At 50.0% G+C, this 25,906-nt stretch overlaps 1 protein-coding gene across 7 annotated transcripts in view; it reads right to left on the bottom strand.

The window, feature by feature from the left end:
* DDAH1 (dimethylarginine dimethylaminohydrolase 1) overlaps positions 1 to 25,906 on the bottom strand; it is a 132,140-nt gene extending 106,234 nt beyond the window's left edge. For 5 of the 7 annotated variants that reach the window (XR_014844938.1, XR_014844940.1, XR_014844941.1 and 2 more), the window contains exon 1: positions 25,542 to 25,906. Coding sequence is in view for 1 of the 7 variants with exons in the window: in XM_021090342.2 (XP_020946001.1) it covers positions 25,542 to 25,844 (303 nt within the window). In the remaining 6 variants the exon portion in view is untranslated. Of the gene's footprint in view, positions 1 to 21,181; positions 21,388 to 24,171; positions 24,229 to 25,541 lie in introns of those variants that run through there. The other 2 variants (XM_085024228.1, XM_013980506.3) reach the window with 2 other exon arrangements.

Genomic DNA, 25,906 nt, shown 5'->3' with positions numbered 1-25,906 from the left:
AATAGGAAGTATGAAAAGACTGATTACCAGGAAAGAAATTAAATCAGTAATAACAAAAAAAAACCCAACAAATAAAACTCCAGAGCCAGAAGGCTTCACAGGTGAATTCTATAAAACACTGAAAGAAGAGTTAACATTAATCCTCTTCAAATTATTCTAAAAAATTGAAAAGGAAGAAACACTTCCAAATTCACTTCATGAGTCCAGCATCACCCTGATACCAAAATCAGACAGATACTACAAAAAAAAAAAGAAAATTACAGGCCAATATCACCGATGAACATAGATGCAAAAATCTCCAACAGAATATCAGCAAACCCAATTCAACATTAAAGAATCATACACCACAATCACATGAGATTTATTCCAGAGATACAAGAATGTGATACACCACGTTAACATACTGAAGAATAAAAATCAGTGGATCACTGCAGCAGATGCAAAAAAAGTTTTCAACAAAATTCAACATCCATTTATGAGAAAAAATTTCTCAACAAAGTGGGTATAGAGGGAATATTCCTCAACATAATAAAAGGCCGTATATGACAAACTCACAGCCAATATCATACTTAGGAGAAAAAACCTAAAAGCATTTGCTCCAAGATCAGAACAAGGCAAGGATGCTCACTCTTGCCACTTTATTCAACTTGCCGCTAGTGATGGAACTCCTAGCCACAGCAGTGAGACAAAGAAAAGGAACAAAAGGCATCCAAATTGGGAAGGAAGAAGCAAAACTGTCACTGCTTGTAGATGACATGATACTATACTGAGAAAATCCGAAAGACACTACCAAAAACTATTAGAATTAATAAATGCATTCAGTAAAGCTGCAGGGTACAAGATTAATGTAGAGAGATTGGTTGCACTTCTGTATGCTAACAATGAACTACCAGAAAGAGAAATTAATGAAACAGTCCTATTTATAACTGCTTCAAAAATAATAAAATATCTAAAAAGGAATTTAACCAAAGAGGCGAAAGACTTCTCCTCTGAAAACTATAAGATGTAACAAACTGAAGTTGACACAAACAAATGTAAAGACATGCCCTGCTGATGCATTGCAAGAATTAATATTGTTAAAATGACTATAATACCCAAGGCAATCTACTGATTCAATACAATCCCTACCAAAATACCAAAGGATTTTCCACAGAACTAGAACAAATAATTCTGAAATCTGTATGGAACCACAAATGACCATGAATAGCCAAAGTAATCTTGAGAAAGGAACAAAGCTGGAGATCCCTGATTTCAAATTATACCACAAAGCTATGGTAATCAAAAAAGGATGGTACAGTCACAAAAACAAACACACAGATTCATGGAATAGAACAGAGAGCCTAGAAATAAAGCCACACATATGTGCCTCTACAACAAAGCAAGTAAGAACACACAATGGGGGGAGTTCCCATCGTGGTGCAGTGGTTAATGAATCCAACTAGGAACCATGAGGTTGTGGGTTCAATCCCTGCCCTTGCTCAGTGGGTTAAGGATCCGGCATTGCCGTGAGCTGTGGTGTAGGTTGCAGACGCGGCTCGGATCCCGCGTTGCTGTGGCTCTGGCATAGGCTGGCAGCTACAGCTCTGATTAGACCCCTAGCCTGGGAACCTCCATATGCCGCGGGAGCGGCCCAAGAAATGGCAAAAAGACAAAAAAAAAAAAAAAAAAGAATACGCAATGGGGAAAAGACAGCCTCTTCAATAAATGGTGTTGGGAAAAATATGCAAAAGAATCAAACTGGACTACTTTCTCATTCCATATATGAAAATAAACTAAAAATGGATTGAAGACTTAAAGTAGGACCTGAAACCATGAAATTTCTAGAAGAAAATATAAGCAGTATGTCCTTTGATATTTGTTTTAGTAATATTTTTCTGAATCTGTCTCCTCTGGCAAGAAAAACAAAATAAAAAACAAATGGGGCAACATCCAACAAAAAGCTCTGCACAGTGAAAGAGACTATCAACAAAATGAAAAGAGAGCTTACTGAATGGGAGAAGAAAACTGCAAATGATATTTTTGATAAGAGGTAAATATCCAACATACACAAAGAACTCATACAAGTCAACATCAAAAACAAAAACCCTGATTGAAAAACGGGCAGAGGACATGAATTTTTTCCGAAGAAGAAACAGAGACGACTGACAGGTACATGAGAAGATGCTCAACATCCCTCATCATCAGGGAAACGCAAACCAAAGCCACAATAAGGTACCAGCCGACACGTGTCAGAATGGCTATGATCAAAAAGATAAAAAATAACAAGTGTTGGTGAGCATGTGAAGAACAGGGAGCCCAAGAGCACTGTTCATGGGGCTGTAAACTGGTGCAGCACCATGGAAAACAGTATGGAAGTTCCTCCAAAATTAAAAAAAGAACTGCCACATGATCCAGCAATTTCACTTCAGATATTTGCCCGAAGAAAACAAAAATACGAACCAAAAAGGTATGTGCACACCAACATTCACTGCAGCATTATTTGTAACAGCCAAGGCCAGGAGCAACTTAAGTATCCACTGATAAATGAATGGAAAAAGAAGATGTAATTGATGTACATACATACGTATCAGTCACATCTTCTTTATAAACGTGTATCTCATACACACACACACACACACACACTATTTTCCATCATGATATATTATCTAATCCTAATGGAAAACGCTCAGCCACATAAAAAAGAAATCTTGCCATTTGCAACAACACGGATGAATTTAGAGGACACTGTGCTCAGTGAAATAAGTCAGAGAAAGACAGATACCATATGATCTCACTTTACGTGGAATCCAAAACAAAACAACCAAAACAAAACGAATGCCAATCCGCAGATACAGCGAACACACGGCGTGGGGGGGGGGGTGCCAGAGGGGAGGGGTGTGTGTGGTAGGAGAGAATTAAGGGGTACAGGCCTGCAGGAGAGACTAAGCCACCAGGAGGTAGCACACAGCTTCAGGAACCCAGCCGGGTCACTGACACAGTAATGAACGTGGGGCGGGGAGACGGCGGCGGCGACCGTTTCCTAAGACGCCAAGTGTCAAATCTCTGAGCAGCTCCTCTGAAGCTGACATGACACTGTATGTCAATTACATTTCAATAAAAATAAGGATGGTTGTTGGACTCGAGACAGACCAAATGGGAATCTAAAACCCTAGTATTTACAAAGGTTGTGATCTTAGTCAAGTCATTCGGCGTCTCTGAACTTCAGTTTGCCCGTCGGGAAGACTGTGGGAGCACCACGAGATTCACAGACCTGTGGGAAGAATTAAGTGAGCGGACAGAAGGTGCTTGATTAAGAGTGCCTATCGTTAGCCTTCGTTATCGGTGACCATTACTGCTGCTACTTCTGCAGTTTTTCCATCTCTGCTTCTACCGTCATTAGCAGGGGTGGAATACTAATCTTTCCGCTTATGCCAGGCACCAAAGTCGTCGTCTACGCAGGCAATTCGCCAGTTAAGCAAGAATTTCCCACAGCATCCCCTACATTCCCCGTGCGGCGCTACACCTGTGGGAACTACGGAAAGACGGAGACTGAGAGGCAGCAGTCAGAGCAGCCAGGCTGGAGGGAGACGCTGGGCGTCAGGCGTCCGACGGGGTTCCGAGCCCGGCTCCCTGCTGAAGCGCTGTATCACCTCCCTGGCTGCCACAAAGCGTTCTGCCTATGGCACACGCACCATGAGGATTTGCACGTGAAACTCCTCTCTATTTTCCAACATCTAATATCACTGTCAAATAGTGAATATTTCTGAAACTATCTGCTCTTTAAGTAATTTTAATTGTGTAGCTCCCACACACGAAAAAACGCTTCCATGAAAGATTTAAAAACAGCTCAGCATACAGTTCAACCACCACCTGTTGAGTGTGCACTTTCAGGACTCGGGTACGAGGCAGGGAAAATTACACTGAAATTAAATCTAGTAGAGTAACCTAGGTTCTGATAAAGATAGACAGTTTGTTGGTAATGAATGAAGTTTAATGATTAATTTCCCTATTTTAAGAGCAATTAATAACTTTTACAAGACTGACAGAAAAGCGGCTGAATTCGTCATGCTAATAAGACTACAACATTGTAAAGGCATGTGTTCTTCTAGGACAGTTCAGAAAGCAGCCTTTGAGACCGGTTTGTACTTTTCCAAAAGAAATGCAGTTTTATTATTTATTGTTATTATTATTGTTGTTGTTGTCTTTTTAGGGCCTCACCCGAGGCATATGGAGGTTCCCAGGCTAGGGGTCGAACAGGAGCTGCAGCTGCCAGCCTACGCCAGAGCCACAGCAACGCAGGGTCCAAGTCGCGTCTGCGACCTACACCACAGCTCACGGCATCGCCGGATCGTTAACCCACTGAGCAAGGGCAGGGATAGAACCCGCGTCCTCATGGATACTAGTCAGATTCATTTCCACTGTGCCACGATGGGAACTCCCACTTCTTTCTTTCTTTTTGAAGAAATGCAGAGTTTTAATTGAAGCCCTGGATGATTATCCAACTCAAGACAAAACAAAAGCCATCATGGGCTTTAAAAATCTTTAGTTCCACATAAATTTGCCTAGCTTATTCAGATTCTGTCTTCCCAGTATTTTCCATAGTAATGAATGTTGAATATCGGATATGTATGACCATTAAGCAACCTAAACTGAAACACAAGATATTACAGTGTGATTGAGGCATTTTAAAGACTTTATCATACTTTCCCCTGACCAAGAGCATGCTTTTTCTTTAAGGCCGAGGCCAATTTCTTTTCTGATCCCTGCGTCAGATCTTCAATCCTCTTTACAGTCCCAGACAACTGTATCCTCTCTCGTCATTAGCCACACTTCTCTCCAGCTTGCCAGTGTCCCTCTGCAACTGCTGTGCAATAGCCCAACCGCGTCGTGAGCTTGCAGGGGTCTGACCCCAGGCGCGCAGCCGGAAGATCACTCCCTGGTTCTGGGACCGTCTCCTGAGACCTGGAGTCTCTTGTCGCCTCTGGCCTGGCGCAGTCACACTCCCAGTCATTCCCGTCTCTAAAGGGGCTGGAGAATGTTGTGTAAAACTAGGCAAGCTTCAACTTTTCACAGGTCAGAACTACCCAGGGGCTTTGGTGTTTTCATGTAACTTCCTTAGATAAAAACCAGTTTCCTTTTTCCAATCCGGGAAGTGAGTGTCTGTAGTACAACATAAATTACACAGTTTCTGACCTTACTGTCTAGACACCATCAACCCCTTAACACTACCTCCTCTGTCAAGAGTCTGGGCCGGGCCCCAAAAAAACCGATGTCCAACTAAGCTCGGAAATATATTCCTTCCAACCAAAGCTGGCAGGACTCCTGCGAGCACATCTGAAGCCAACAAAAAGCAGGACTGGAAAATTAAGAATGGTTAAGAACGAATGAAAGAGAGAGAGAGAGAGAGAAAGAATGAACCCTTTTCACATGGCAACCAGGCCCAATGGCATCAAGTCACTTGACTGGTTCCATCTCAGCCTCCAAACGAAGGGGCAGATCAGCCTTGCAGATAAACACAGGTGTTCCTGTGGTCTCTCCATCCTCCGAGGAGGCTCCGATGCCCCACAGACCCAGACAGTAAGAGGAGTACAGCACACGCTCGAGGGGAGAGCTGCGCTCACCTGGATTTTACAGCGCCTCCTGCTGCGCTCAGAGGCAGTGCCATCGCTCAGTGAAGGTCAGACGATGGACATGCGGGCAAGAAATCAGTTGCGTGTTGTGCAGAGAGAGCTGCGGGCCGGATCAGGACTGGGCTCTGGCGCCGCGCTCGGGGCCCCCAACTGCCTCCCTCCGAGCCGGCCGAGGAACCGCCGCGGCATCCTAACAGCAGCAGCAGAGACCACAGCCAGGACAGCCCTCCGCCCTGAGCAACTCCTGGAAGCTGGGCCTGTCCTAGATGTTTTCTGCTGATCATTCTCACAACAGCACAGCTTTCCACACTACGACGCGTCTGCTGCAGGGCAGGACTCTGCAGAAGAAAGGTCTTTGATTACATCGCACGAGGATTGTTTTCTGAATATCCAAAAGGGTGCTTTTGGTGACGTCTTGCTGATCTGATACATGACGAAGACTTGTCACGTCATGTGTTTTTCACTTTGTCTTCACAGAAGCCTTAAGTGGCAGGAATCCTTATTCCCGTTTTACATGTGAGGACGCTGAAGCTCAGGGAGGCTGTGACCAAATCCACGCCTTCCTAAAGGACAAACGGGGGCTCGAGCACAGGTGCCCCAACTCCAACGCTCATGCTCTTCCTCCTTCACGCACGCTGCCGCCGTCAAGGCTGGGCCCTGAGAAGGCTGGGAACGCTAAGCTGGACCGGACGCATTCTCTTCGACTGACATTCCCGAGCACCTGCAGCGGGCGCCTCACTGTGCTCAGGGCTGGAGGCCCAGAAGTGAACACGTCACAGGTGAGGCAGGACCGAGGCAGGATGAGGGAGGGAGCCCACCACGCACATGAGCCACTGCAACACAGAGAGCTCTGTGCTGACCGACGTGCAGAGGACACGTGACTCTAGGAACGCTTCGAGGAGGGGCGCCTGAGCGGGGTCTAGCGGGAGGACCTCAAGAGCTCCACACGCAGACCCCGCTTTGCCAATAAAGAAGGTAAAAGATCAGTGCTTCTTACAGTGGAAGCACTGTGCCCAAGACCAAATGTCCAGGAAGCTTGACGTAGGTGGCTTTTGAATAGGACATCAAATTAGGAGGGATGGATAATGTTAGAAGCAAATAAAGATACAGGAGAATAGAGGGGCCCTTCTCTTCCCTGAAGGTTATGTGCTCAATGAAACTACCATGCTGTGTTTTAAAGCCAGATGAACTGACGCCCACAGTAAAAGGTCACCTGCAACCGTGACCGTCTGCTAGGAGGGCAAACCAAAATATCACCAAAACATCACCAAAACAGTAAAGGTGGCTGCAACATGGCCAGGCTTGTTTTCCGGAGCACCTCTAACCGGAGCTGCTTAGAAGTTGAGATGCTCCTGCTGATCTGTGCTGCCCCAGACTGCCCGTGAGCCTGTCCACTGGACTGCCTTCAGGAAGAGGGGAGGCCGAAAGCCGGCCTGCGCCGCTGTCATCCTCCTGCGCGTTCCCCTCCGGCGGGGTCCCTCCAAGGTGGAACCCCCACCTCCGAGGCCGACATCCCAAATCTTCTCCTTCGTGCTCTTTTGCCCTTGTTTTGACTTCCGCTTCCTTTCGCTTCTCTCCCACCCCCGTTTGTGTGTGGTGTGTGTGTGTGTGTGTTTTAGGGTGGCATCCACGGGATATGGAAGTTTCCGGGCTAGGGGTCAAATCAGAGCTGCAGCTGCCGGCCTGCACCACAGCCACAGCAATGCCAGATCCTTAACCCACAGAGCAAGGCCAGGGATGGAACCTCCCTCCTCTGGGTACTCGTCGGGTTCTTAAGCCACGCCTCCCTCTTCCTCTTCCTCAAACCTCCCATCCGTCCCTTGCCTAGTCTTTGAATTTACAGCTTAGCACCATGGAGATGTGTCAGGTTTCTAGGTGCAAAGTGAGGCTCTCACTTCCAGCCCGTTCCCCCCCATCCTGCCCCTTCTCTCTTCCCATTTGCCCTTCTTCTTCTCAGGGCCCATTTTCCTGTAGCTTTTTATGTTAGGTCTTAATTTCCACATGAGAAAAGTGTTCTCACTGCAGGGATGTGGACGGGGCCACCTTACAACAGGAGAGACAAGAAGGTCATTATCACGGAATTTCAAAACCACAGAGAGAAAAGGTCACGTGGTGGTTCACCCGCCGCAGTTTCTCCTCAACGGGTCAGTGTTCACGTGCACCGTTAGCAGAAGGAGACTAGCTGTCGCCTGTCTGTTTATGTGCCGCCCTCTGCCCTGTCCACCCTCTGCCCTGTCCAGACTCTGCCCTGTCCACCCTCTGCCGCTTTAAGCAAACCTGCTCTGGCCTCTGACCCTGAAGCACAGCTGACTGGACCAGCCTCAGGCACCGGCAAAAACCCAGTCTATCCAGCCCAACGCCAGCTCCCAGCGACTTGGCTGCCTGGCTCAGCAAGCAGTACACGTGCCCGAGACTCCTGCTCTGGGAATTTGAAGTGGAGAAACCGCTTTGAGTCGGACTGATGTGGCAGCTACAGGTTAAAGGGATACGAGGTCAAGTTCGAGCCAGAGGGAAGCCGAGGCTGGGAGAAAACAGAGCAGAGTGAAGCAGACCCACAGAGACAAGCGGAGCCTGGGGGGAAGAAGAGCTGCGTGCTCCTAATGCGTCTGTGGTTTCAATTCCATGTATCCTGGCAATTCTCCCCCTCGTTCTCGCTGCGGCTGCGGACAGGTCTCTGCAACAACCCTAAACCAATGTGACTGGCATGCACAAATCACTGATCCAGTAATGGATGGCTCGTTTTAGCCTGGAGGCAGGTAACGCCCCATCTAGTTCCAAAGTTTGCCAAAGATTTAAATTGAGTTACCAGGAATTGTGGGCTTAGTCAGTCTGAATTCTGCAAACTGTTAACCAAAAGTTGCACTGGCCTCTGCTCTCGGATTTCCTCATCGACAGGCTAACTCAAAAGGTTTCTGCTCTGTGGAACTGCCCTCTTCCTTCGCCCTCACTCATCCAGACGAGCCAGCTGTGCCCCGTGGGCATCACTGATCCGAACATACCCCAGGAAGACGCGGAGCCCTTGACACATTTACTGCTGAACAACCAGCTGGCATCAGGGCTCGGACTCTTCGTCGTCCTCGCTGTAAGAACCTCAAGGTCTACGTGTCTCAGGTCGTTACCCGGCATCACCCGTCGGAACTCATGTTTTATCACCACACATCCTGCTCTTTAATTCTCTCAATCCCTTCTGTTCTCAAAGAGAGAGAACGGCAGGAATTATTCAGTGAGAGGCTCCGAGAATCTGGTTTATCTCGGACGTCTACGAAGGATTCATCTCCCCGCACACTGCCCGCCTCCGCTTACAGGTGAATGTCTCCATGGCGCCCCTTCGGCGCAAATACCCACACAAGCGAGTGGTGTCAGGATCCCAAGGAATGGACTGCATCAACAGCAGCTCCAAGTTCCCACTGTGGTTCGGGACACCGCCGTGACTCAAGCGACCTTTCTGCCGGAGGATCTGCATCACTTCCTTTGTTCTAGCTGTGCACTGCATGGAATGACAATAATGTGAATAGTTTTTCTTCTGCAAAAAACAACACTAAACACAGGAAACCTATGAAAACATTTTTGACAGCTGAGGCAATCACATTTTAATCTGTTCAATTAAACACAGTAAGATTACTTTTCTACCAGAAAATGCCAATTTACTAAATTGTACTAAAGGCTCTTTAGTGAGAATTCGAAGAATAAACTTACGTATTAAACTAAGTTGGAAAAGTAGTATTTAACTGATAGCTAATTACTATAGGAGGTGAGGCGGGAGAAAAGGTTTAAACACCTACTAAATGCCTACTCAAGTCAACTCGCCCCAAACTTCCTCATGGTGAGCCTAACAGACACTTCATAAAGCATGTGTTGGATCCCAGGTCCAGTGAGCAGAGTGGTCCCCTAGGACAAGGCCAGGGACCAGGGACGGCTCCAGCCCCAGCTAAAGGGACCGGGTTGACGGGTTAGCCCAGCACAAGGCAGGCCGGGTCTGGCCTGATACATTCCCTGGGCAGAAACATGAACGGGCTGGCATAACACGGCACCAGAAGGCCTGGCAGGAGGTTTCAGGGAGTCTCTCACACAAGGACCAGAGTTAAGCCTTGAGGCTCTCATGGGGGCTCCCGGCAGAAATTCAGCAAAGGCCGTCAAGATATAAACCTAGCGAATGGCACCAGGGCACGACCTCAGCATGTGAAAGGAATGGGGTCAAGTTAGGCCAAGGCCAGGAGCAGAAATGATGAGGTGGACCCACCGATCTACTGACCCGGGGTCCCTTCATTTCCTCTGCTAATAGCCAGACTGCTCCAGAGCTTGGAATAGGACCAAGACAGCTAACGAGATAAACCACTCGTGCACACTAAACACACGAGAAATGATCTTACTGCTGGTGTTTATTGTTAAAGGTTTGAAGGGAGAAGGTGGCTCGCCCTGGAAGGGGTCTACGAAGAAAACAAAAATACGAACCAAAAAGGTATGTGCACACCAACATTCACTGCAGCATTATTTGTAACAGCCAAGGCCAGGAGCAACTTAAGTATCCACTGATAAATGAATGGAAAAAGAAGATGTAATTGATGTACATACATACGTATCAGTCACATCTTCTTTATAAACGTGTATCTCATACACACACACACACACACACACTATTTTCCATCATGATATATTATCTAATCCTAATGGAAAACGCTCAGCCACATAAAAAAGAAATCTTGCCATTTGCAACAACACGGATGAATTTAGAGGACATCTATGTCCAGAACAGTGACAAGCTGTGCCCCCATCTTTCACGTATTTTTCACATAATTTTCCCTCTGAATCACCTCTGGAAAGACTGAGCAAGAGGTAGTGTGGACATATGGATGGAATTAATCCTGTGTTTTGTTCCAAAGAGCCAGGGTTCCTTCCTCGAGCTGTGGCCATTCCCAGGATTCCAGTTCAAACTCTTAGTCAGCACATCCTCCTGTGCGTACAAGCTAAGGTCACAGTTCCCCATGGGCCATTAATTACCTGCTGAGGAACCCAGCCAGCAAATATTAAGCCCAGAGTGAAATGCCTGGCTGGAGACACTGACTCTGCTGGTGGGGGAAGCGTCTCGGGGCCCACCTCATGGGTGAGGGATGGAGAGACGGCAGGTGCTGAGCTGAAACCCTGAGGTTTCTGAAACTCAGAAAGGAAGGCTTTGTCTTTTTTTTTTTTTTTTTTTTGTCTTTTTATGGCCACACCCAAGGCATATGGAGGTTCCCAGGCTAGGGGTTGAATCAGAGCTACAGCTGCTGGCCGACACCACAGTCACAGCAACGCGGGATCCGAGCCGCATCTGCAACCTACACCACAGCTCATAGCAACACCAGATCCTTAACCCACTGAGCAGGGCCAGGGATCGAACCCGTGTCCTCATGGATGCTAGTCGGGTTTGTTAACCACTGAGTCAGGACGGGAACTTCTGTCTCTCATGCTTCTGGATGCCCTCACTAATGGCTGGGGCAGCTGCCCTGGGGGGCATCAAGCCGTGGCTGTGGTGTTTTCATCAAGAGGGCCTCGCTAGCCCCAATTCTCTGACGTTTATACGGCAGCTCACCTTCTCGGTGGTCCTGTGGCCAGTGCCCAAGCTTGGGGGCAGGAAAGACCCGGCCCCCAGCACATTACTTCACACCCATGTGACCTTCACTAAGTCGCCCCGTAATCTCCTCAGTCCCTCACCTGAAAACCGGGGTGGGGGCTGGAGGATGAGATAAGGGGGTGAACACAGAGGCAGGCACAGCCCACGGGGAGTACCTGGAGACCACCTAGCTCCCAAGCTCTACTTAGAGGGTGCGTGTTCTGCTGCGCCTAGGCTCCTGGGCTCGGGGAGCGGGCGGGCACTCCGGGGAGTCCCATAGGCAAACCGGTCCCTTAACAAGGGGGAAAGGCCACGCCCCGCACCCCACTGCTCCGGGTCCTGACACCAAAGGTCTGGGCACCATCTCCAGCAGGCAGGGACCCCAAGAGCTGGTTCTAAGGCTTCTGGCAAGGACTCTGGACTAGCACCCATCTTCAGGTGACCCGGCAGGACGGGCCGTGGCCCAACTCCTACAGGTGCCGGGTTGAGAGGTCAGAGGCAGCCGCTACAAAATATCCATGACCGCGACCCTTACAGAGGGCTTTCATTCTTTTGTTCACTTGAACTTGAGCACAACAGACGCGGGCTGAAAGCAGCACTGCCCCAGTTCATGGGGGTGGGGGGGAGGGGAATCCTGAGGTCCACAGAGATCGCCCACTAGCCAGGCCGGCCCTCCACTCACAGCTCTGAGCAGAGAGGTCTGAAGACTGCCAGCCCAGCTCCGGCTCCATGCCGACTACCTCTTTACCGCCTGGGGCAGGGCTTCTGGCAACCCCCTCTTCCGCCAGTTATTTGTCACTTGCTCAGACACTGCTGCCTACGATTTAATGGGAGGCCTAGTCTAACAACACCTGGGCCCTCTCCAGGTGTGGTCTCTCAGGGACTTTTTCCACTCTTACGGGGAAGCCATCCTTTCCCTTGCAATGCTTACCACGGTTCTATCTTCAACATTTTAATTTAAAATTCATGTTTTTAGGAGTTCCCGTTGTGGCGCAGTGGTTAATGAAACTGACTAGGAGCCATGAGGTTGCGGGTTTGATCCCTGGCCTTGCTCCGTGGGTTAAGGATCCGGCATTGCCGTGAGCTGTGGTGTAGGTCGCAGACCGGCTCGGATCTAGTGTTGCTGTGGCTCTGGCGTGGGCCGGTGGCTGCAGCTCCGATTGGACCCCTAGCCTGGGAACCTCCATATACTGCAGGAGCACCCCTAGAAAAAGGCAAAAAGACAAAAAAAATTAAAAAAAAATAAATAAAATTCATGTTTTTAGTTAATTTTTTACTAAAGTATAGTTGATTTACAAAGTTTCAGGTGCACAACCAAGTGATTCAGTTGTACATATGTGTGTGTATAGACAGACACAACTACATACATATACATGCTTTTTCAGAGTCCCTTCCATTATAGGTTATTGTAAGATATTGAATTCAGTTCCTGGGCTATACGGTAGGTCCTCACCATTCTTTGAAGTATACATTATTTGTGATTATTTATTTTATGTTTATCTCCCCAATGAAACTACAGGTTCCATCAAGGCAGGTGTTGTGTTCCTTTACTTTATCAGTTTCACACAGAGCAGGCACTCAACAACAGTCACTGCTGGCTGAAGGAGAAAAAGCTGTGTTAACTGTTTTTAACAGGGGACCACAGTGCACCCAAATGTTATTTGCCCAAGTTCACCTGCTAACAAGCAGCAGATCTGGGTCTCTCGAGTTGCCTGAAGCTTTCTGAGAGTAGCCTCTACATCGGGGGCCCTCAAAGGGCTGCCGAGCCTAGGGGTCATCGGTCAGATCTCGTCAAGAACGAGGGGGTCAGCTCCAGTCCCTAAGTAATCACTCCTCGTAACAGTGGTACAGGGGAATCACTTTTGCAGACGGCATCACGGCACTGAGACCTCCTTGATCTTCAACCTCTTGGGAAGCAGGCGAAAAGATGCCGGGCTGGACCCTGAAGCGGGTGAACTGTCCAAGCGGATGCAGCCGAGAAGCGGAACCATGGCTCACGACAACTCCAGCTGGGATTTCACCTTGCAATGGAAGCAGCATTTTTAGTGTTTCAAAAATGGAAAAGACATTAAACGTGTCAAGGTGTCGGAAATTGTGAATTCAAATCGAGGCATCGTGCACAACCAGTTCACACCCGTTCAAGGGGAAAGCTTCGAGGTGGCGATGCTCTAAGTACTCCCTCCTGCAGAAGAGCAGGAGGACCAAGAGGAGTAACAGGAGGGGCCCATCGTCCGATCCAGTTGAATACGAGGACTGGCTCCTGAAAAGGGAGGTGGGAGAAGGGCCAGGCCTGTATTACCCCTGCCTTTTCGGCAGCACAGGTTCTCGGGGCCTGGCCCAGCCACCGCTGAGGCTCGGGCGGCTCTTCCTAGAGGCCTCCCCCCGCTCCTGAAAGGTTCCAGGTGGAAGTGCTAGCACAGGACTCCAACACACAGGAGCCACGAATCCCAACTCTGGGCCGCGACTCAGTGTCCAGGCAGGCCCCGGGCAGGAGGCCACGGCCAGGGGGACGGAGGTCTCCGGTTTCCGTGGAGACAAAGGAGCAGGAGAAGAGCACAGTCTCAGCCCGGGGACTCGAGCAGTCCCGGTGACACCGCTCTCTGGAAAGGCAGACAGCAGACAACCACAGAAAGAGGCGGCACGTGAGCGCTGCCTGGTCGGCGGAAGCCCTTCAGTTTGTACAGATGATGAGGCTGAAGTGCAACGTGCTCCAGGCCGCGCGGCTCCTACGCGGTGGAACCACATCTGGAGTCACAGCCGTGCTCCTCTTCCTCTCAGGGCGAGGACAGGAGCCGCCCATGCTCAGGGCGACACGAGCCAGTTCGGATGCACGTCTCGCCTACCCGGCCCGTGTGACCGGGGAGTCTGCTGGGACGACTGGACGCCTGCAGGCTGGAGCAAAGCTAAAGACGCGGTGGGCAGAGGAGCGGGCAGCCGGGGAGAGCAGCGTCAGCGGAGCTGGGCTGGGGTCGGCGAGACGAATGGGCACAGGGCTCTGCTGCGGCCCTTCTAACGAGAGCTGCGCTTTCTGAACATCTGCCATCCTGCGCTGGACGCAGGACGTCATGCTTTGGTTTACTCACCACGTCCATGTGTGTGGAAACACTCTGTAGCATTCATGTGCGGGTCCCTGAAATCTGAAAACGCTCACTTACCGAGAAGAGCCCAAGACTTTCAACTACTTCTTCACCCCTTTCCGCTGCCTCTTTTCTCTCTTCCATCCGTCTCTGCACTTTGCTGCATTTAGCTGAGTGGCTGTCCCTTCCTACCAGGTTACCAAGGCGTCCCTGAGACGAAGCTGCCCATTTGCTCAAGGACGGTCAAGTGCCTTTGACAGGTGCCAAAATTCTGCTGTTGCTGCAAACTGTGCAGAATGACAACAAAAGCTACAATGATGGTTTAAAACGACAGTTTCATGCTGGTCTCCTGGAGATGCGCATTGATGGAAACTGATTTCATCCAAACCTGATTCAGCGTGTGTGTGTGTGTGTGTGTGTGTGTGTGTGTTTACACCAGCCAAGGGACAGTACTGCTACATTTGTGGAATTTCCAGTCATTAGGCTGACCTCGGGGCAGGCAAGGGATCCAGGGTGCACTCGTAATTGAGCCCACAGCCGCGTCGAAGGCGGTGGGCTGGATCGTGTGTGTTCGCCTGCATTTACTCTCAAGAAAATGCTCTAACTTAAATCCCTATTACCACCACCCCCCCCCAAGATGCTTCTCTGTGGGGTCCAGTCTGGAAGCAACAGCAATCCCCTCAGAGGCTTCAGTTGCCCGGTTTGGGGCTCACAAGGAAGAAGGCGCTCCCAGACGTGACAATCGCCATGCCCACCCTCTCTCACGCCACCACAGCGGCTGAGACCACAATTCCAAGCCCTCTGCCTGCAAACACACGATTTCTCCAGTCACCGCCACTCTGTTTGCCTCTGTCATTAATGTCTCTTACCAAAGTCTTCAAAGCCCTGGGGGGGGGGGGGGGCTGTGACGGAGCACCTCCACTCTTGGTGCTGCCGGAAACCTGACGCTCTGGTTCCCATGATCCAGGCGGACTCATCACTAACCAGGCAAACGCGCTTTCTCAGAAGGAACTGCGAGCTCCACCAGCCCAAACGCCCATGTGATGGGCACACCACCCAAGGTGCTGCTGAAAGGAGGTGCCTGGGGGAGAAAATGACATTTCCTGCAGGCCTTCTTCCATAAAGGCCAGGTTTCCACCTGTTCAGTGTTGCAGAAGTGCAAAGATAACATGGTGAAAGCAGGGATTTTCAAGGCCTTCGGGTCTGAGAATGACGTGAACATTATAACTGTTTTAACACATTCTGTTTCGACACATCCCGGGGTTCTTTTAACAACAACAACAGGGTGTTCTGAGGTTCCATCCTTATCCCCAGAGCGCCCGAGGCCAAATCCTGACGCTGGACCCCGAGGCAGAGCTCAGGTCCCCTGGAGGCTGCACGTGGGAAGACGCAGGCGCACGACCCCTCCCCATGCAAGCGGCTCAGGGTGCACCGCCACCACCGCCACCGCCGCCAAATCTCTTCTCCAAAGACTAAAAAGAGGCAAGTTCAGACGGAAACTATGCTTTCCCATCTTGGTCAATGTAACCAGCCCTGAACTGGCTAGAATGTCACCAAAGAAGGGGAGGTGGGACCAGCTCCTAGCAGATGGTGAAGGTGACATGCTTCCTCCTCCTCCTGGACCCAGTTAAGCTTTTTGACGCTGGGGTTGGACGGACAGGGGTCCAAAGAGCCAGGACATCAGCACTGCAGAGAGTGAGCCCCAGCAAGTGGACGTCATGTGGGCTCTGACCGCAGAGAGAAACATTTGGGGACTTGGCCGCGGCTCTGAGGACCACTGGCCGGCGGGCGTGACCCTCTGGAACTTGGGTAAAGAGACTGAGCAGTGCAGTCTGGTTGAAAGCAGATACAGTGGGGTTTCACACCGTTTACTATGATTCAGAGTAAGAAACGTACTTTCTATTCCTAATTAACACATACACAAATGCAAATGTATCAAGCAAAAGGTGTCATGAAACAGTACTGATCCTGTGCTGCCAGGGACGCTGACATGTTCTTTCTATCAAAAATGAAAGGGCTGGACAGGACCCACTCAATGGTATCATGACCCCACGACAGTGGGTGGAGAGCAGCAATTTGAAGATGCACATGTGTGTGCACGTGAGCGCGTGCACACACACACGCACAATTATACTAAAAGCTTTCTTAAAGCTGTGCTCTACTCCGAGTTAAACTGCTTATCTACACAGAGTGGCTGAGGGAATCTGGGAGATTAGGGGAGGCCTAGAGCATTAGAGATGTTTGGTTTGGGAGTAACAGAGAAAAGCTTAGAAATCAGTGCCCTTTTTGACTGGGGCCCCCATCTCCCAACAGCGCATCTTGCAGGGAAAGCGGAGCCAGAGGCCAGGAGCCCTGATGCGGGGCTAGGACAGCACACGCAGGTTAAAAGCAAAGCAAAAATGGCTTGAGCACCTCAAATACAGCCCTAGATTTGAAGTTCCGCACCTAAAACGCTTGAACTGAAAAACAGGTCTACATCACAAGCGGCCTAAAACAGGATCCAAGGCCAAGCTTCAGTTACATTACTCTTTCTTCATAAAATGAAAGTTTTTTTATGACTCCAAAAATTCAAATAAAATGGATGTATTTTTCTTCTATTTTTATCTTGTAACTGCACCAAGATTATTTAACAAATGCTAAGTTTTTGAATCATTTCAGGCTAAAAAGGTCTAAGTTTACCACAAGCATGTCTCTAAGTTCAAAAGAAGTCATCACATCAATGTCTTACTGTGGGTGCGCAGCTCACCATAGAAAGGCTGCATTTCCATGGGTATCTTTTACTTTTTTGTGTTTACTTAGAAAAAATAACTGTTTGCAGTTTTGGAAGATGAAAATCAAAAATCTGGGACACGAAATTCCAATTACGGCGTGGGAAGGAGACGGGCACGCAGGCTGGGAGGGTTTACAGGAAAGGGGTGCTGTGCAAAGCGAAGGCTTTGGAGTAGGAAACGCACCCCAACACAGACCCGGACCCCTCCTCTCCTTTCTCTGAGCCACCGACTGACGGTTGCCACCGAAACCCAGCTGGCAGACACCAATGACACTGGTGCGTGACGCTAGAAATCACGTGGCCTTGGAATCTTATGCTCTTTCCGTGGCTTTTACTTAAAGTTTTCTATGGGGGAGTTCCCGTCGTGGCTCAGCTGTTCATGAACCTGATTAGTACCCATGAGGACGCAGGTTTGATCCCTGGCCTCGCTCAGTTGGTTAAGGATCTGGTGTTGCTGTGTGCCGTGGTGTAGGTCACAGATGCAGCTCAGATCTGGCGTGGCTGTGGTGTAGATTGGCAGCTGCAGCTCTGATTCAACCCCTAGGCTGGGAACCTCCATATGCTGCAGGTGCGGCCCTAAAAAGACAGAAAAACAAAAGTTTTCTATGGGAAATATTTCTTATCAAATTACTCAGCTATGTAAATGGCCAAGGACGCAGAGATCTTGAAACAGAGTTAGCAAACTCAACTTCCTCTCATGATGGATTACCATTAGCAAGGCATGAGTTTAAGGGACTGGTTAATTAAGTAGACAAGTCTTGGGTTGAATAAAATCCTGTGTATTTTATTCATCAAACCCCGGTCCCATCTGGCGAATGCGAGTTATCGTAATCCCCCAGCCTCTTCCCCTTCCTGCTGTCCCTTTCCCACCGGCCCTTCCCACCCGACACACCTGAGTTCCCAAAGGAAGGCACAGCATCTCCACGCTGGAGAGATACTAGATCTTATCACCACGAGAGTCAAAATCAGGGTCCCCTAACACCGAGGACCGTGCTGTATGCCCACCACGCTGCCTTCCGCAGCTTATACAAACTTCAGCCCGTGGCTACAAACGCACGCTCGGTTTAGGCTGTGCATGATCTACGCTGGTGTGAGACGCGGCGGTGTCTTCCGCCAAGATGGGAAGGTCTGCGAGTAAAAACACACTTCGACAACAAATAGGAAAGCGTTTTCCGTTACCGCTATTTCATGGATCATATCATATCCACTCTATGTCGCGGATTCCAGGTTTGCTTGACGCATCCCAATGTGTATTTTGGGCCAAAGGGAAAAAATTACTGCCCGGCCAAATGACATTCTAGCAGCCTCAGAAGTGCGTCTCAGACTTGGGGGGACGATAACGTTCCCAAACCGTGCGAGTCAGGAGTCCTGGAAAGAGTGTCACATGGGAACGTGTGGCAGGAGAAACGGCAGTGAGAAGTGAGGTGCCAGGCAGTCAAATCTGTCCGGCCCCCACGGGAAATGTGGTTGAGGGTCTGGTTCTCCTGGTGGCCCTGGACCTGGGGGCCCCAAATCTCAGCGATGTGGGGGCGCCGGCGGGCTGCTCTCGCTCCGGCCCTTCCGTCACCAGCGAGGTGCGTGTGCTCGGCCGCCCCTGTCCAGTCGCACAGTCCCCGCAGAAGGCTACCCTCTCGGCCTGCCCTGGGTACTTCGAACTCCGTAATCACTTCTGAGAAGTGATCACTTCCTGGCAGGGGTCGGACCCACCTCCTGGAGGTTCCGTGGCCCCAGACCCGGCTCTGTCATAAAACCTGTCCCCTTGCTCTGCGCGTGTCCGCCCCCGGTCTGCTCCCTGGCTGGACGGCGAGGTCCTCGTGGGCCACGGGGCTGAGTCGCCCCCGTCTCCCCAGCCCCAAACACGGGGTAGGGCGTGTGGCAGAGGGGTGCTGAGTGCACACACTTACTGCACGAGGGAGGCAATCGTCGTGCCTTCCCCTTCAAAAGCACCACCATTTTTAATGCAGGCATGGTGCTCAAAATTACAGCCAGAAGCCAATTAGAAAACCTTAATATTTTTTAAACAAAATAAGAACAAAGGCATCAGGGCAGACGTGTTTTTAATGAAGTCAAAGGTTTCCTCACACATATTCAAACCCAGCAGAGCACCGGGATGTATTTATCTTCACCGGGAAGGCAATTCACCCCACAAGCCACCCAACTACAAAAGCAGACTTAAAAGTCAGCCTCGTCCACACGGAGCTGCTGGCTGAAATTAAACCAACCCTGCACTCTCATGCGCTCCCATCTGCACGCTCCCCTGCGCTCATTTCTCTGCAGCGCGTGCTTGGAAGACCCGGACCAGGAGCAGGCGTCCCAAGCCTCGGGATCCGGGCCTCTCTGGCGACCCTGCTGCTGTGTGAGCATCAGGTCGGGGAGACGATGTGTGTCACGGCCGTGGTGGACAGTGACGACAACGGAGACCAGGGCGCCGTTATCACAGGCACACATCTTAAGACGGGTCTGGTGTTTGAGATCACTCCCGTTTATCCAGCCGATGTTTAGAGATGAGTCTGAGGACTCTGACAGATGTCACGCTCAGCATCAGTCTAGTGAGAGGCACGAGAGCCAGCCTCCAAGGTCGGGGGATTTCGAGGGAACATGTGTTTCAGTAAATAAGCATTTCTCTCCCATCTGGGGCGGACAAGGTACTGTGCTCTGTAGAAGACAGAGACGAAAGCTTCCCCTCTCTCATTAAGATTTCAGCTATTTTGTCTCTAATTGTGATACCTCTTGATGAGGGAATGAACTCTGCCACATGCCCAGGTCTCTGGTCGGAAAACGAAGCTTTCTGAGGTGGTTACAGATTTTAACAGCAAATGTCAGAAAATAAATACGAACCATCACTCGTTTTTAAAACATGCACCTCCAAATTTATACTGAGGTTCATAAGAGGCCATGAATAATTTACTTATGATACAAAGACAGTGGAAAATAGATCTGTTTAACAGTCTTAAGTAGATTTTTCTGCGTGGTGGTTTATATTAATGGATTGGATACCCACTGTTACTCTGATAAAGCTAATTTTGAAGAAATCTGAGCTCAAAAAGAATTCAAAAACACGCAAAAGCAATTTTCCCGGACATCTAAATTATAAGGGATCCATCCCTGCCTTCTTAGTCTTCCTCTAACGATTCGCTAAGGATTCCGGGGATCTCTGCCGAAAGCCCATTTTCAGCTGAGCGCATCTAACAGTAGCCACGCCCTGCTCTTCATTGCGTTATTTTCAAGGCTTTCAAGACCAACTGCATGGGAGCAGATTACTGGATGCAAACCAGTTTCCAAGACTCGCATTACCCTCCAAACATTTCATGCCAAGGCCACGCAGAAGAGCCGGAAAAGAAACACCCTGCAAGGGAGCAGCTGTTCCAACCAGCTGGAGGTGACCGTTTATCAAGAACCGATCAACGGCGGCCGTGCACACCCCGTCCAGCCTGCTGAGGGGCAGGGCCTTTCTAATTACGCTTTGGGGCAGTTTCCTCACCTGCAGCTACACAGAAGCTGGAGGAAATGTGTGTGAAAAAGCGACCACCCAGTCTGCTGGTAAACGAGACACGATGACACATGAACTGTGCCTGGGCAAGTCGAGGCTTTCGTGTCAACGACGGAATTATTTTTTAATAATTCTTCTGAACTGAAGACAACCTGCTCTCGTTGAGGAGAGGAGGGAAGTAAAGTGATTCGCTTAGTTAACACCCAAGTTACACTGCATATTGTTAAAGTGTAGAATGAAATTCAGGCAGTTATTTTATATTGATTCAATGATGTGCTATGATTAACCACAAGTGGCAACAAGCACTTCAAGTGAAAATGACCTTCGTACTTTCAGGAGAAGCTCTGTTCTGCCCCTTACTGGCTGTGGGTGACTTTGGAGAAGTTATTGAACCTGGTCACCAGAGCCTCGGCTCCTTAGCTTCTAAATACAGCTCATGATACATCTTTGGGGATACACACACACACACACACACACACACACACACACCCCTAAGCTGGCACACATGGGCTGCTCGTTAGACACAGTCTAGTCATCAGATGCTCGTCTTGCCTCTGGCATCAGTATAATTAGGCTCTTCCCTAACAAAAGGATAAACCCAGGCCAATTTGCTCTCCTCTTCCGTCTATGCCCCGATATTTCTACCTGAGAGACTCGGCAGCGACGTGTGCTAGGCCTGCCTTGCTCCGAAGAGGTCGCTCACAGTGCAGATGCTCCAGGCAAAGCCAACGGAGGCCACCACCCCTTCGAGAGCCTGGGTCTGCGTGGTGCTTCCCCAGATGGAATACTGCCCATGCTGATTCTCGGGGCGAGGAGGGTTAAAGGGCGCTGAGAGATGGGCAAACAGGCACAAGGTTTATTTCACAATGTTCCTTAAGCAAGCTTTGGCAGTTAATCATTTATTTAGCACCAAAAACCTTCTGGGAAACAAACTCAAGGAAATGGCCTTCACAGCCGCTGCCTCCGGGGATGGGAACAGGTGGCAGGTGCGAGGTGACGTGAGGGCGAGGCTTCCTTTCACCGAGGCCCTCCTGTACCTCTTGACCGTGGTACTGCGGGCGTGTATCCCAAAGACAAAAACTTAGCTTTTTAAAAGCCCAATCCTCACACCCTGTCAACGTGCCTTACTTCGGCTTTTAGGTACTTGTTTACTGGACTTCGACACGGGGAAGGTGACGTGTTTTCCCCTACAGTGTAGGCTGCACTCATTTAAAATACGATTGGCTTCTCCAGGCTAATGTGTTTGTCTTCAAAAGATTAAACATCTTAAAACATGCAAAGTCCTAAAGACACAGAGTTATTAGACAAGCAGCGTTATTTGCTGCCTTTCTGCATAGAGTTTTCTTCACTCAAGCCTGAGCTTCCTGCAGACACAGTCTGCACTTCATTCATCTTTCGAGGCCCCACTACAGCAAACGCTGGGCTTTCACGGAAGGGTTCCTTTCTTGAGTGTGGTTCTCAGCCCTTTCTTCTAAGGAAGAAAAGGCATTAAATGCAACATGTTTTGATTAAGAAGAGACTTCTTGGGATTTTAAAACAAAACAACAACAAGAGACAGAGGCAAGGGAAGAGAGAGGGAGAGAAAAAGTTATAAATCCCCTACAGTTGTGATGCAACTGGGGACGCCGATTGGAAATGCTTGCAAAACACCAAATACGTCCTAAGTGGGGAGAACGAAGTTTGGCCTAAAATCACGGACGAAATCGGTCCAACAAAGTGTTTGCTGCACGACTACTGTGTTCAAGACCCAGGGGACAAAATGCTGAACAACGCAGATATGATTCTCGCCTTTACAGTTTTCATAACCGTGGGGACAGAAAGGTAAGCAGGCAATTACCATGTGGTATGATAAATACCATAGAAGGGGTCCAGAGGCGCTCATTAAACGAGAACCAATCTTGTGCTTGGAAAGGTGACGCATGTTTAATATCACGACAGTTGAGACTAGAGCTTCAGAGCCCTGCAAATCTGAGTTCACACCCTGGTTCCACTGGCTCTACTCTACAAGCCTGGCCAGTTTATTAATCTCTCAAAGCCTTCATCAATGTTTAAACAGGAATAATGATTGCAATGAGCTCAAAGAGTTGATGTGAGCATTCAATGAAATGCATGTCATAAACTCTGCACAATGTCTGGCAAATGGCAAGCACGCAATAAGGATTAGCTAATGCTATTAATGGAAACAGTAAGCTGAGAGCTGAAGCATGAACAGGAACAACCAGGTAAAGAGCAGGAGAGGAAAGAGGCAAAGTGTCTCAGGCAGAGGAGGAAGGCGTACCCATAAAAGCAACAGTACAGGGAGCTTGAGAAAAGAACCTGGCTCGAGCCAAGGGTGCGGAGGCACCTGGGGTGGGGTCAGAGGTGCACCTGAAGCTGGAAAGGCAAGCAGAACCCACGCAGTGGGTCTGTCAAGCTCAGTGGAGGCCCCTCTAGAATTTTCATCAGAGGAGGGACGTGATCAGATTGGAGTTTAGAAGAACCAGCTTACAGTGTCGGAATGGAATGGAAAGGGAAGAGACAGGAGGCAAGAAAATCAGTGTTAATAATTTTAAAATAATACCTTGGCAGTTGTAGAATTTCATTTAGGGAGATAGGTGTCACGTGAGATATGTATCAAACAATCCAGGACGGCCCTGAAGTACTGATTATCGGCATAATGATATGAACAATCATTTCATTAATTCCTGTGTCCATTCATGCAGGAAGCATTTATTAACTTCAACTAAGGCAGCAGACTGTGAGATATTTCAGGGAAATCTCTGACGCACCCCAACATGACTGCCTGCACTGCTCTCTCTGTTGGAAGCTCTGGGGATCCAGGTGAGGTGCAGTGGCCAGGGTGGGTGGGGAGAGACCGCACACCAGCAGGAACCTCAGGCTGGGAGACAATGCTACAGAGCAGATTAGGAGGGACCCTAAGGCATGAAGATGAGCCCTTTCGCCCCAGGAAGGAGAAATGTCACTGTCACTGCATCAGGGATCAGTGGACATCTTACTGCTCAAGGAGGAGACCCTCTGTGACCAAGCACTGGGTGATAACCAACACCCACGAAGTGTCCTGGCCTCTACACTTCAGACAGATTCATAAACCCGTTACAACAATTCTATGAAATAGCAACAATTATGTCCACTTTACAGGTTAAGAAAACTGAGGCACAGGACACTCCCCAAGGTCATAGACTTCCATCCAGTCTGATGTTCTTATCCACTATACGGTGTGACCTCTGGCAGTGGGTCACCAGCCTGATATAAGAGTGAAGCTGGGAGTTCCCGCTGTGGCTCGGCAGATTACAAACCCGACTGGGATCCATGAAGACATAGGTTCAATCCCTGGCCTCGATCAGTGGGTTAAGGATCCGGCATTGCCAGGAACGGTGGTGTAGGGTGCAGACGCAGCTTGGATCTGGCATTGCTGTGGCTGTGCTGCAGGCCGCCAGCTGTGGCTCCACTTCAACCTCTAGCCTGGGAACTTCCATACACGGCAGGTGCAGCCCTAAAAAAGAAAAGAAAAAGGAAAAAAAAACAAAACAAAACCCAAGAGTGAAGCTAATTAAAAATGTATGCCTCGAAATCTGAAGGCCAAAATTTGAAAGGTTTTATTACAGGAATAAAATGAAATGGATGATGAAACATACCATGGTCTCTTAGAAGGAAACTGGACTACCCTCATCAAATGAGCACCATTTGAAAGGGTTTGGGGAATCTATTTTACTCTTGTAAGTACACACCACAGCCTTGCCACGTCATCTGGGACACATCAGAAAGTATTCAAACAGGGTGACATGCTTATCGGTTTAAAACAGAGTGGGTTTCTCCACAGACTCAACGACGGGAGGGGAGTGGCAGAGGAGATAAAAGTGCTTGGTTTGCTCTTAGGTGAGGTGGGGGAAGAAAAGCTGATTATCTCAGTGAGAAATAAATAGAACAGGCTTATTCCCTGAGACCAAGTAAAGTTCAGTCAACCGAGTCGTGAAGTGTGTGTGAATAAGCATATTTTAACTCTAAGCTCTATGAGGCACTTCCAGTGAGAACATTATAAAGACAAAATGGGGGGGGGGGGTCCCTAACCCACCCAATATGAAAGAAACCACTGGCTTCTTGCGATGCCACTTGATGCCAACACAGTCTTAAGACTGGGCTCTTATAGACAACGAGAAGAATCCAGTCCGGATGGCGTTTTAAACCCAGTCTCTCTCTATTCGTGTCTCTTCTCTAACCTACCTTGTGTTTAAAGCAATCACAGCCATTTTTCACAGGCTGCAATATTTTAAAGTAGTCACTACCGCTTGAGAACACAAAAAGCTCTCATTGCTATAAATTGTAAAATATAGAGAATAAAAAAGATGGAATTTGGGAAACAACCGTTTCCAGTTAAACACATGGACACACACACACACACACACACCCAACACCTTGCAGTGAGTCCAGCTTTTCAAAGGCAGCCGCCAGCTCGGCCATGCCCATTCACTTGCCCTGCCTTTCTGTAGCCCTCAGCCTGCACCCCGGAAAGTAACGCGGAAAAGGCCTGCGGGCACCGACGCCCAGCAACTCACCTGGCCCGCCCAGCTCCAGCTCCGGCAGGGACTGGGACTGGGGATGCAGGGTCATCCCCCGGCCCCTGGAGTCCTCGCCCTCCTGGAGCAGCACCCCCCCCCCCCGCCCCCGCTCCCTGGGAAACAAGCAAGCGGCACCGTCTCGGCAGCTTTTAAATCTTTACAGACAAAAACGCCCGTGAGATGGATTCCCCACCACACCCACCTGCCCGAGTCGGCACCCCCACCCCCTCCACCCGGGCCTCCCCAAGGCCTCGGAGCCGCGCGGGAGGACGTGAACAAGCAACGGGCGTCCCGCACACACCCGCCTCTGCTGCGACCTGGAAGTTCCGAACTAGCCCGGGGGCCAGCTCGGCGATTCCCGCCGCCGGCCGGGCGCGGGCGCGGGCGCCGGGGGAGGGCCGGGCGCGCTTCCCCGGCCGCGCCCCTCGCGTCTCCGGGCGGGCGGTTACCTCCTTCCTCCGGCTCGGCGCCCCGGGGCGGGTGATGAGCGCCGTCTCCTCGCACACCACGGCCACGTCCTCCACGAACACGCAGTCGGGGAGGCTCTCGTCGGCCGGCAGCTGCACCACCTGCAGCCCCAGCTTCGCGCCCAGCACGTCCACGTAGAGCTGGTGCTGCCGCTCGGCGCGCGCCAAGTCCACCTCCTCGCCCTGGGTGCTCCTCAGCGCCTGGCGCCCGAGGGACTCGGGCAGCGCCCGCACCACGACGTGGGTGGCCCGGCCGAAGGCGGCGGGGTGGCCGAGCGCGGCCATGGCTGGGGCGGCGCGCGCAGGAGCCGGCAAGCGCCCGGCCGCTCCCCTGGCAGCCGATGAAT

This window comes from Sus scrofa, chromosome 4 (genome assembly GCF_054392235.1).
Source record: "Sus scrofa isolate SSC_HxYL_T2T_F1_AM1 chromosome 4, Sscrofa_HxYL_maternal_Yorkshire_Landrace_v2.0, whole genome shotgun sequence".
Taxonomy (NCBI): Eukaryota; Metazoa; Chordata; class Mammalia; order Artiodactyla; family Suidae; genus Sus; species Sus scrofa.
Note: the sequence above shows the minus strand (reverse complement) of the source record. Positions and strands in the feature narration are given on the sequence as shown.